The sequence below is a fragment of the Hibiscus syriacus genome, unplaced genomic scaffold (assembly GCF_006381635.1).
Source record: "Hibiscus syriacus cultivar Baekdansim isolate YM2019G1 unplaced genomic scaffold, ASM638163v2 tig00110557_pilon, whole genome shotgun sequence".
NCBI classification, from domain to species: domain Eukaryota; kingdom Viridiplantae; phylum Streptophyta; class Magnoliopsida; order Malvales; family Malvaceae; genus Hibiscus; species Hibiscus syriacus.
This window is the reverse complement of record NW_024062780.1, coordinates 907622-918922: the sequence shown is the minus strand read 5'-3', so window position 1 is coordinate 918922 and position 11301 is coordinate 907622. Positions and strand designations below refer to the sequence as shown.

Here is an 11301-nt window from a genome sequence, read left to right as displayed (position 1 = left end):
TCCCCTCTGGCTCCCGGCGATTGTTGTAGCACGGTATCGTCTCTGACAACTGTGACATTGAACTTTTTTGGCTTCTTGTGTCCAGAATGAGTCCAATAATTAATCCCATCCAAGAATTTAGCCAAATGAGAGCTCCATCCCTTGATAATATCTCTCAAATCAGATAGTGATATGTAATTTATCATGCTGTCATATACTATTATCTTTAGGGATGGGAGCTGAAGTTGGACGAGAAGCCAATGACGACGTTCCAAAACAGGGATAAACACCTGCAATCATAAGTAATAATTCATTTATTTGCGCACTTATTTATAAACACCTTTAAAAAATTTAAAAAATAAACACTAACCTTATCGACCTCCCACCATGCAGGATAAAGTTTAGCTTGTCCATTGTCCAACGAAAATGATTCATCTCGTTGATTCTTCAAGTGAACTGCGTGAAAAGCCGCCGGTATTATTGTATATCGCGATTTTTTTTTATTTTTCCTAAGCTTCCTTATTATTAGAAGACGTGACACCCACGCATCGATATGTTGTTTTACAAAAAAAGACATATATTAGTGAATTACATTAATTTTTAAAAAAATTAATCAAAATCATATATAAGTCAAATATAAGACTTACCTCCCCATCGAAATAGCCACTGTCTTCAACCCCTAATAACAAACCCCACCAAGACCGATTAAGCAACAAATACATCTCATCGTTGAGTTTGCTTATGTCAGTGTAACACCCTTGGCTCCGCTCATGTAGATAAAAATCAGCTGCGGTCTTAGCCCAAAGGGTATTATCTAGAATTGTTTCCGGTAGTTGTCTCCTCTCCACTTCAGATACCGAAAGGGTACTAGCCGGTAACTCATACGAGAGCCAACTCTCATCCATCATGTCTGGCAACGGTGGGGGTTTCTCAATAATTCGATATATTACCTCATGTGAATCGGGCTCTGGAATGGTGGGAGGGACCTCTTCAACGATGACAGTAGCCTCTTGAATGGTGGGGGGGACTCTTGAGGGATGATAGGGGCCTCTTGAACTATTGGAGGGGACTCTTGAGGAATGACATGTGAGTCAGGCTTCTTCTTGTGGAGTCTTCGCACCATTGGGGTGAACGGAGACGTAATAGCACGTGCACGCCATCTGATGCGTGAACTCCGTCGTGCAAGGAAAACCCGACGTAAAGCATCCACCTTATCGGGCAGCTAAAAAAAATTAATACATAAATCAGTAAATAAACAGACATGATATTAAACAAAGACAAATATGTTTCAAACTTGCATTGTATTCACCCAAGTCATTATTCTATCATAGTTCACAAAATGCATCAGATAACATTCCAGAAGTAAGCACTTATATAAATATTTAAAAGGACAACATATATAAACATTCAAGAAGAAGAATAGTTTACTTTCGCAACACGAAACTTACTTTCGCAACGCGAAAATGACTATCGCAACGCGGAAATGACTATCGCAACGCGGAAATGGCTATCGCAATGTGAAATGAAAATCGCAACAACAAAATCGCAATGCGAAATGAAAATCGTAACGACAAAATCGTAACGCGAAACACAAATCGCATTGCGATTTTCATTTCGCGTTGCGATTTTGTCGTTGCGATTTTCATTTCGCATTGCGATTTTGTCGTTGCGATTTTCATTTCGTATTGCGATAGCCATTTCAGCGTTGCGATAGTCATTTTCGTGTTGCGAAAGTAAACTATTCTTCTTCTGCAAATTGAAACTTGAATGGATTGCATTACTTTAACCAAAAGACAAAAACAAAACCAAAAACAAATACTAACAAAAACAGTTTAGCAGTATTGGCAGCAACCGAATGAATTTATTAAGCAATCTAAGTGAAATGGTTAATCTAAGTGAAATTACGAGTAAATTTATCATTAAGTTAAATATGAAAAATCTTAAACTTACCTCGTTGCGTAGAGTATGAACCTCATTCTGCAACGATGCTACCATCTCACGTAGAGCGGCTACCTCACCGCGTAAAGTAGACACCTCAACACGCCATGCACCATCGTCTTTGCGTAAAGTACCGACCTCCTCACGCAAGGCATTGACCTCATCACATAACTCTCCTAACTCATCCCGTGGAGGTGGAGAACAGGGAGATAAACGTCGTGGCATCTTTGTCGGTCGCCTATCTTACGGTGATGGTAGAGAAAAGGCTCGATGATGTGATCGAATAGGTGATGGCTGTCGTTGTGGAGGTGTATAGTCGGGTCGATCAGGTGATGGCTCTGGGTGAGGTGATAGCTCTGGGTGAGGTGATGGCTCCCGAAGTGGAGGCTGCTCATCATCCGTGCCATCAAAAAAACGCTTACTAGCTTGCCACCAATCAGTGGCAAGCTCAGCTTCCGTGGGTGTCAGCCTCTGTAATGGAGTGTTGGCATCCTAACAATATAAAAGCTCAAACAAAGTTAAATGTGTACTAGTAATAACTTGTTTATAAACATATGGTAGTATTTATGTTAACTTACATTATTTATTGTCGTATACCGTAGTAAATCTTCCCATTGCAAGGTCCGTTTCCTCTTCCAGGAAATAGCCCTGGGAATATCATTTGAAGTTTTTATTGCCTATGTCTTCGTAGCGGGAAAGGCCTCAAATATCCAAATCTACAAACAATATAATAACAAACATTAGTAATTGTTAAATAATTACTTATAATTTTGGAAACATTATATAAAAATTCTTACCTTAAAGGCCCAAATAAAGCATGTCAAAGTGTATTTGGAACCATCGCCATGCAAACTTTTTCGATCATCCAAGGCAGACGATAACTTATTCCATGTAGCTTTCCATAAATACGAGCCCCATGGAAACAGGTTCCACGCATTTAGGTCTTCTACCAATTTGATTAGATCATTCGGAATAGGTTGTCTGGCCTCTCTGCCTAAAAAGCCGGCATGCAAAAGTATTAGAAGGCATACTCGGACAACATCGACGTCATCCATCCGAGTAAAACCATTTTTCTTATTCAATAATATCGTCAGGTCTTCCACGTGTAGATTCGGCCTCTCCAGCTCAGGAAAAACCCGGGATAACCATGATGGGCGGGTAATGTGTCTAGTGTACCGACCTACATCATCGTGTCCGAAGCGTAGACCGGTGATTAAGCAAAACTCCTCCCGCCCAAAACACGTATACGTCGGTGGAAAATTAAATCATATATCTTCATCACGACGTTGTATAGTATATGGTAGATCCCTAGTCATGTTTTGAAGAAATAGGTGTGTCAACATCGCATCTCCACCGGGATGTTGTACTTTCAGCCATGGCCCGAAGCAAGTATCCTCAAACATTTTTCTTTGTGCAGGTGAAAGCTTCGATGCAATTGTTTTGGCCAGGCTGACTTTATTTCTTAAGGTCAATTGAGCTGAATAAAAGTTCTACAAAAACAATAAACATACTAAGTTAGATATACCAAAAACTACACTGTGAAGATATACCAAAAACAATAATAAACATAAAGAGTAGTAGTTTATTCTTCAAACTTAAATTTGCAACACTGTGAATTTCTTATTTGTCTTTGTTTTTTGGTTGAAGTAATGCAATTCATTCAAGTTCCAATTTACAGAAGAAGAATAGTTTCTGAAAATGAAAATCGCAACACGAAAATGACAATCGCAACGCGAATTTGACTATCGCAACGAGAGAATAAAATCGCGTTGCGATTTTGTCGTTGCGATTTTCATTTCGCGTTGCGATTCTCGGTTGATTTAATAAGCAATCTAAGTGAAATGGTTAATCTATTATTGAAATTACCAGTAAACTTATCATCAATTTCAATATGAAAAACCTAATAATAATGCAAAAATTTCAAAAAGAAAATAATTAAAAAAACTAACCATCGGTGGTTGATTTGGTTGATTTTCCATTTCTGATTGTGAGGGTGCCTCTGAGAGATGGAGATAGATGGATTTTGCCGGAGATGGGGACGAATTTCGTCGGAGATGGGTGAGAGAGTGAGAGATGGAGATGTGACTGAGTTGTGATTTTAGATTTTAGGTTATGAGTTGCGATTACAGGATATACTGTGGACGGTTCAGTGTTCCAATATATTAATATTCGTGTTTGAAATTTGAAAATAAAATACGCTTTGCGATACTAATGGCGCTTTGAAAATCGCATTGCGATTATGTATTATCTCGTTGCGAAAGTCAGTATTGAGTTGCGAAATTAAGTATCGAGTTGCGAAAGTCAGTATCGCGTTGCGATTTTGTATTATCGCGTTGCGATAGTCAGTACCGCGTTGCGATTTTCCAAATTTGTATTGCGATTTACTTATTCGCATTGCGAATTGGGAAAATCGCAACGCGAAATTGGAAAATTGCATTGCGATAGTCATAATCGCATTGCGAATCTGGAAACTGATTTGCGATAATGGAGATCGCGTTGCGAATTAGCGATCGTATTGCGATTTTGTTGGTCATTTTGACAAATCCGAAAAAAATTGGTTAAAATCGTATATTATATGAGATTTTTGGTCACTGAGGTTATTTTCTCTTAATTTAAAGAGTTTCTGCTATAGATCTCTTTACTCTTCCTGTCTTCTCTGCCTGTTTGCGAATCATTAGCAATTTGCATGGCCACCACTGGCTGATGCATTGCAGCGCTCTCCCAGCTGCCAAACAATGCCTCAACTCCACGCGTTCCTGCCTTTACCATCAAATTCTAAACCTTTCCACCATCACAATATTTTATCGTCTTCGTCATCTTTTTCTTCTTCTTCTTCTTCTCCAGTTCGACATCGTTTGCCAAAGACTTTAGAAGGCTACCTTTTTCCTGTTTTTAAGTATATCCTTGTAAGGAATAACTTCGGCATTACTGATAATGTTATACATAATCTACTTTAGTGCAGGAGACCTTCGCCGTGCTAATGGTCTTCTTGCCCGCTGTGGTTTTCGTCTTCGTGAAGGAGGAAGTCCTTCAATATTGACTTCAATTTGCTAATGAAGGTTTCTATCTGGCCTATAGAACTGCAAAGAGACTAATTTACGGGATTAAGTTTTCCTCAAAAGTTTACTTATGGTGCTTTGCTTGCTGGTTAAAATATCTATTATTGAAGATTAATCTATGTTTTCTTTCTTTCCCTCTCCTCTAAAACTCCCAGGGATACATAAGCAAAGGGTCTCTACAGGCTGCAATAAACCTGCAGGAAGAAATACTACATCTTGGGCTGAAGCCTGATAGACTGACATACAATACTCTGATCTTTGCACGTGTCAAGGCAGAAAGTTTAGATGCTGCAATATGATTTTTTAAGGAAATGAAGGTCAAACACTTATTTGTGGGTTGAATTTGGTCCATTATTTTCTTGTCCATTACTTTTCATTGCACTAGTTAGTGTCCTTCATAGGTGTAGGATCTATTCATGAATTGTGTAAGTCATACTTATGGCGAGGGATTAAACTTGTATTGAATAGTAATGAAAAGTAATGGAGGGCAGCTTGAGTCCTTATTTGAAAGGCTAGCTTAGAGCCTCCCACATGCAAGTAAAAAGAATAATCAAAGGAATTTTCTGGTTGACCTAAATATTTATACTTGCATTTTTTCCAGGATAAAGCACAGCGGTTTTGCCATTCAGATCTTTATCCGGATGTTGTTACTTACACCACACTGTTGAAGGCAAGTTAGTATTGAGTTTATTTATGTTTAAACAATTAAATAAATGAGCACTTTACCTTTCAAACTTTTAAATGTAGAAGGTTTCTTTAAATATGAGAACCTTTTATATTGCAACATTCACTATGATATTGACGAAAGCAGTTAATACTCTAAATCTTATTCGGTAATCCCTTTTGTATTTCTGAGATCTTCGTTGTTTTGTAGTGAATGCACTTGAAATATGTATATTGCTCTTTTATGACCAATAAATTTATGAAAAAATTTAGCCTTTTACTTTATATCTGTGCAGGGTTTTGGGCAAGCTAAGGATCTTCATTCAGTTCAGAAGATTGTGTTGGAGATGAAATCTCGTCATGATTTGTTCATTGATCGTACTGCATTTACTTCAATGGTTGATGCCATGCTAAATTGTAGTTCAATCAAGGGTATGTTCTTGATATTGTTTCAGAATGTGCAAGGGTCATGATTGTATCTTATTGTGAATGGGACCCGACCTAAAATTTTACATCCTATATCAGTTCACTTGCTGATTACATTTACATGGTACATGTATAAAGTTTATCCGAATTGGATGTAACTCGAAGGCAAATTTAAATATCCGTATACTGATTTTTATTTATATATACAAAAACCTAGATGCTCTTTGCATATTTGGAGAAATATTAAAGCGGGCTGGTGCAAATGAGGGCTTGAGGCCAAAGCCTCACCTTTATATCTCCATGATGCGTGCTTTTGCCGGTCGAGGGGATTACATTATGGTTAAAAATCTGCATAAGCGCTTGTGGCCAGATTCCGCTGGAACCATCTCCCTGGCTGTTCAACAAGAAGCTGATCATCTTCTTATGGAGTCTGCTTTAAATAATGGACAGGTACTCGGTCCATCTACACATGATAGTTGGCATTGCATTTTCTGATGCATAGCTCACAAACTAATTAGGAGTAATTGTCTCATCTGCTTGTACCGCATGAACTGATGTGGTAAGACTATGTCTCTCTTCCAACTTCAGTGCATGACTTTCATTGATTTTGTTTCTCCACCTCTAGGTTGTCCCATATAAAGACTAAAGGGAATTCTCGTGCTTGGAAATTTTGAGTTATAATATTTTCCCTTTTCTATCAGATTGATGCAGTTTTGGAGAATCTTTCAAAAATTATTAACAGATGGAAGTGTATATCATGGACCAGTCGTGGAGGCATGGTACGGAATTCATTCTTATACACTAAGGAAAACAAGAGATACAATATCTGACCTATTGAATATATAAGATATTTGAAATGGATGACAGTATGTTGCCCTTGTTGAAAATGTGCTGAAATACCCTAGTTTCTATTGATCCAATAATTCTGGTATTCCCCATGCTCCTGTTTATTTAGTTTGATGGGAATAATCTGGATTGCACCTAATTTAGTTTGATATTACCTGTCAAAATTTCTCAAATATTTGAAATTCTTTTGGAAAAAATATCCTTTGCCTTGAAATGATTCCCCCCCTTTTTTTAAAAGATGTTAGTATGCTGTTTAGTTAAAACATGTTCACCTCCTTCAATCTACTTCTGCTATTTCAGGTGGCTTTGCGTCTAGAGGCTCTTCTGGGATTTACCAAATCTATGCTCAGTCCTTACTTACTTCCTCAGGTACATGGTCTTTTCCAGTCCATTGGCTTGGTGGAGCTAATTAGATGGTGCCTGCAACTAGCAGTTTCAATGTGCCAAGTCCTGATAAACTGTAAAGTTTTTGGTTGAATTACCAAGATTTCCAATATTCAGGTGTTGCCAGGTGATCCTATTGAGAGCATCATGATGCCATTTGAAACAGCTAGGCCTCTACCCGGCACTTTGGAGTTGAAGAGGGTAGTAATGCGCTTATATAGAGAGACACTTGTTCCTATTATAGATGACTACCGTATAGATGACTACCGTGAAAATTGTTGCGAGTTACTAACACCCTTGTTGCTAGCTAATATAAACATGATTGGTTTATAACCCCATTTCACGACTTCCTTGATTTTGTTCGATTATTCATCTTGCTGCATTGTCCTGCTTGATATAATAATTTATGAACCGTATTTCTGTTTAGTACTTGTGTTGGGGTGATGATTGATGAACTGTATGAAATTTATAATTGGCGATAATTCATCTGAAACTTCTGTTGATCCTGTGCAGATGAATGCCCCACTTTCAACAATGATGAGAAGTCCACCTCCTTGTGTTACAACGACAACAACTATTGGTCACGTAGTCGATCTAGTTTTGGAAAAGAAGTATAAAATGGTTATTGTTGTAAAACATAGCAACTTGAATGGCACCACGCATGGGTCTAGGGCAGTTGGTGTTTTTACTGCTGAACAATTATATAACCTTGTGACACCTGTACCAGTGGTCTTGAAACAAAAACAATAAGTTCATAGAAGTTTAGCGATGTTTTGATGCCTTTATTGTCTTCTACTTTTTTTTTAACAAAGCTGAGATCGCCATAACTCATGTAAATAAGAGTGTTTCGTGTTTATTACTTGCTGATTTGTTCCCCACTGTGGATAAGCTTTGGCAAGTTTTGGGTCATTACCATTTTCCACATTGAGTAATTAATTCTAGCCCTTTGGATAATCTATTACATTAAATTCTTTCAAATCCTTGCTGCATTGAGTTGCATGCAAGAATAACGGAAAGTTGGAAGAAAATTTTAAAGAAAATAAACATCATTGAGTTGTGTACGAAGTGTTGATCGCAGTTGAATGAATCTCAGGAAATGGTTTGATCATTTATATCACTACCCATTTTGGAGGAAAATCATGTTGATCTGGCTTTAGAAGTTTCTTTATCTATGACATTTTGAAATGCCCCAGCCAGTGCGAGAACTTTGTTCCTCCTCTGTTGTACTAGCTTAGTGGCTGTTTCTTCGATCACATTATTGTACGGTGTTGCAGATACCTTCGTTCCTTGTACTTGGCTCTTGACGATAATATTTGCCTTCTTTGGCTTAACCTTTACTACTGTCTTTCCCACTGTGTCTGCCTCTGCCTTTACCACTGTCTTTGCCTCTGTCTTTGGTTCTGCCTTTACCTCTGTTTTTGGCTCTGCCTTTACCACTGTCTTGGCTTCCGCCTTTAACTCTGTTTTTGGCACTTCCTTTACCACTGCCTTGGCTTCTGCCTTTACCTCTGTCTTTTGTTTTTCCATTATCACCGTCTCTGCCTCTGTGTCTGCCTTTTCCTTTACCTCTGTCTTTGGCTCTGCCTTTACCACTGTCTTTGCTTCCGCCTTTACCTCTGTCTTTGCTTCCGCCTTTACCTCTGTCTTTGTTTCTGCCTCAGGCTCTGCCTTTTGCTTTGCATCTAATTCTTGAACCGTTTCTTCTATACTGAATTCAAGCCTCTGCTGCAGGCTGACTTCATTGTCCTCCTCCTGCCTAGGTTCTTCTTTTTCTTCGATTTCTTTAGTGGAACCCACCTCTTCGGTTACATCATGCTCTACCCCATGTTCGGTTTCAGTTGTCGCCTCTCTATCCTTACGATGAGCCTTTTCCTGTTGGGGGTTATCACCATCAATGATTTCCTCTTGGATTAGATTCTCCTTATCTCCACCATTATGCTGCCGAATATGATCAGATTTTACTTCCTCAACCTTATCTTTCACTGTTTCAGTATGAGGCTCAGGTTCAGGGTCAGGCATAGGCTCATGTTCATTTCGTCGTTCCGAAGCTGCACTAGAACCATCGAGTTCTTTTTGTTGTTCCGACACTGCACTGGAAATATCAGGTTCATTTTGTTGTTTCGAAACTGCACTAGAAATATCTCCTTCATTTCGTTGTTCCGAAACTGCACTAGAAATATTACTTCCGTTTTGTTGTTCCGAAATTGCACTAGAAATATCATCGGTATCTTGTCCTCCTCTATCAACAACACTTGTGACTTGAGTAGAATCTTCGTCTTCCACGACGACCTTGGCTTTCGCGGTTCCACTCTCTTCAGCTTTTGGTAGATTGGCACCATCCGCTTCACCTTGATCAGCGTTTGGTGCTATGGCATCATACGCTCCACCTTGATCAGCATTTGGTGCTATGGCATCATTCAATTCATCTTGACCAGCGTTTGGTGTTCTAGCATCATCCGCTTCACCCCCATCAGATTTTGGTGTTCTCGCATCATCCGCTTCACCCCCATCAGATTTTGGTGTTCTCGCATCATCCGCTTGACTCCTATCAGATTTTGGTGTTCTCGCATCATCCGCTTCACCCCTATCAGATTTTGGTGTTCTGGTGCCATTTGCTTCACCCTGATCAGTTTTTGGTGTTTCTGTATCATCCACTTCACCTTGTTCATCTTTCACAACCTCCTCAGTCTCAGGCTCGGGCTCAACTTGATGACCCAAATTTTCTTTATTTTCACGCTCGGTTTCAACAGTCTGGGCTTCCTTTCTATCAGGACTGCTAGGAGGTTTCTTTGAAGCCGAAGGAGGAGTCGATCGTCCCCTCCTAGTCTTAGTGCTAGTAGCACTAGTAGTAGTAGGAGACTTGTGCGAGCTCCTAGACGAAGACACCGTCGATGCCTGTGATTTCGTCGGAGCATTTGGCTTTTTGGCAACCCTCTCCAAGGGCGCCTTGGGTGCAGCACCAGGTTTCGAAGTCAAAGAACGAGACGAGGATGTTGCTGCTGTTGCCGTTTTAGGACGAACTGGAGATTCAAGTTCCTTCTGAGCTCGAGCAGCCGACGGAGGCCTATCAAGTGACCTTCTCCTGATAACACTGGGGCTTTGGGAGGGGTCTTCGGTCGCAGGTTTCTTTGTAGCCTTGGCAGCAGCAGCAGCATCAGTGCGTGAACTTCTCGTTGGCTTGAGATAGTTTGGCAATTGTTTTTCAGTGGAACCGGAAGGTGTAGAGGAAGAGGCGGGCTTTCTCGGAGAAGGCTTCGAATTTGTAGGTGAAGTTCCGCTCTTCCCTTTCACCGATGCGCTCGCTTCTTTGCTTGCGGTTGCCATGTAAACGAGACGGGACAAATGAGACCAAAATTTAGGGACCAAATGATTGAAATGATTTGACACAAAGAAGAGTTGTCGTATATGAAGAAGAAAAAGGAAAAACAAGGAGGTGGATAAAGGATAAATTGGTTTGTTTTATTTGTTTGATAAAAGGGGTATCAAAATACAAAGGAGCGACAATGTCGGACAACTCAATGGTGTACGTCCGTACATACATGAATACAGGGCATTAAAATCATCCCACAAAATTGGGGAATTCTTTTTGACCTTTTCAACCAAATTTCCTTGGCCGTACCCCTATTGGCTCGGCTCATTTTAGGTACATTTGTTGAAGCCACCCACCTCCATTGCTATATACAAGTGCTGCTCAATTTAAAACATGTTAAATCAATGAATAATAATAATAAAATAATGAATGTCTATCATTCATCTTTATTTTCTCTATTATTTTTATTATCTTAATAATAATAATAATAATAATAATAATAATAATAATAATAATAATAATAATAATAGTAAGAGAAAATCGCCTCAGTGACCAAAAATGTCTTATAATATACGATTTTAACCAACTTTTTTTGGATTTGCCAAAATGACCAACAAAATCGCAACGCGAAATAAAAATCGCAACGCGATCCCCAGAATCGCAAATCAGTTTCCAAAATCGCAACGCGATTCTTGA

General features: G+C 39.2%; 2 protein-coding genes across 2 annotated transcripts; one reads left to right on the top strand and one right to left on the bottom strand.

The window, feature by feature from the left end:
- Nucleotides 1–4920: 4920 nt before the first annotated feature.
- On the top strand, nucleotides 4921–7912 carry LOC120132083 (pentatricopeptide repeat-containing protein At5g10690-like). Its single transcript, XM_039148922.1, has 8 exons — nucleotides 4921–5293; nucleotides 5578–5646; nucleotides 5936–6071; nucleotides 6283–6515; nucleotides 6767–6844; nucleotides 7212–7280; nucleotides 7413–7620; nucleotides 7809–7912. Exons 1-8 carry the CDS (start codon nucleotides 5288–5290, stop codon nucleotides 7910–7912), a joined length of 903 nt encoding a protein of 300 aa, XP_039004853.1. The 5' UTR covers nucleotides 4921–5287.
- Nucleotides 7913–8414: 502 nt separating this feature from the next.
- On the bottom strand, nucleotides 8415–10619 carry LOC120132082 (proteoglycan 4-like). Its single transcript, XM_039148921.1, has 2 exons — nucleotides 8910–10619; nucleotides 8415–8873 (listed from the first exon to the last, which is right to left on the bottom strand). Exons 1-2 carry the CDS (start codon nucleotides 10617–10619, stop codon nucleotides 8433–8435), a joined length of 2151 nt encoding a protein of 716 aa, XP_039004852.1. The 3' UTR covers nucleotides 8415–8432.
- Nucleotides 10620–11301: the final 682 nt, after the last annotated feature.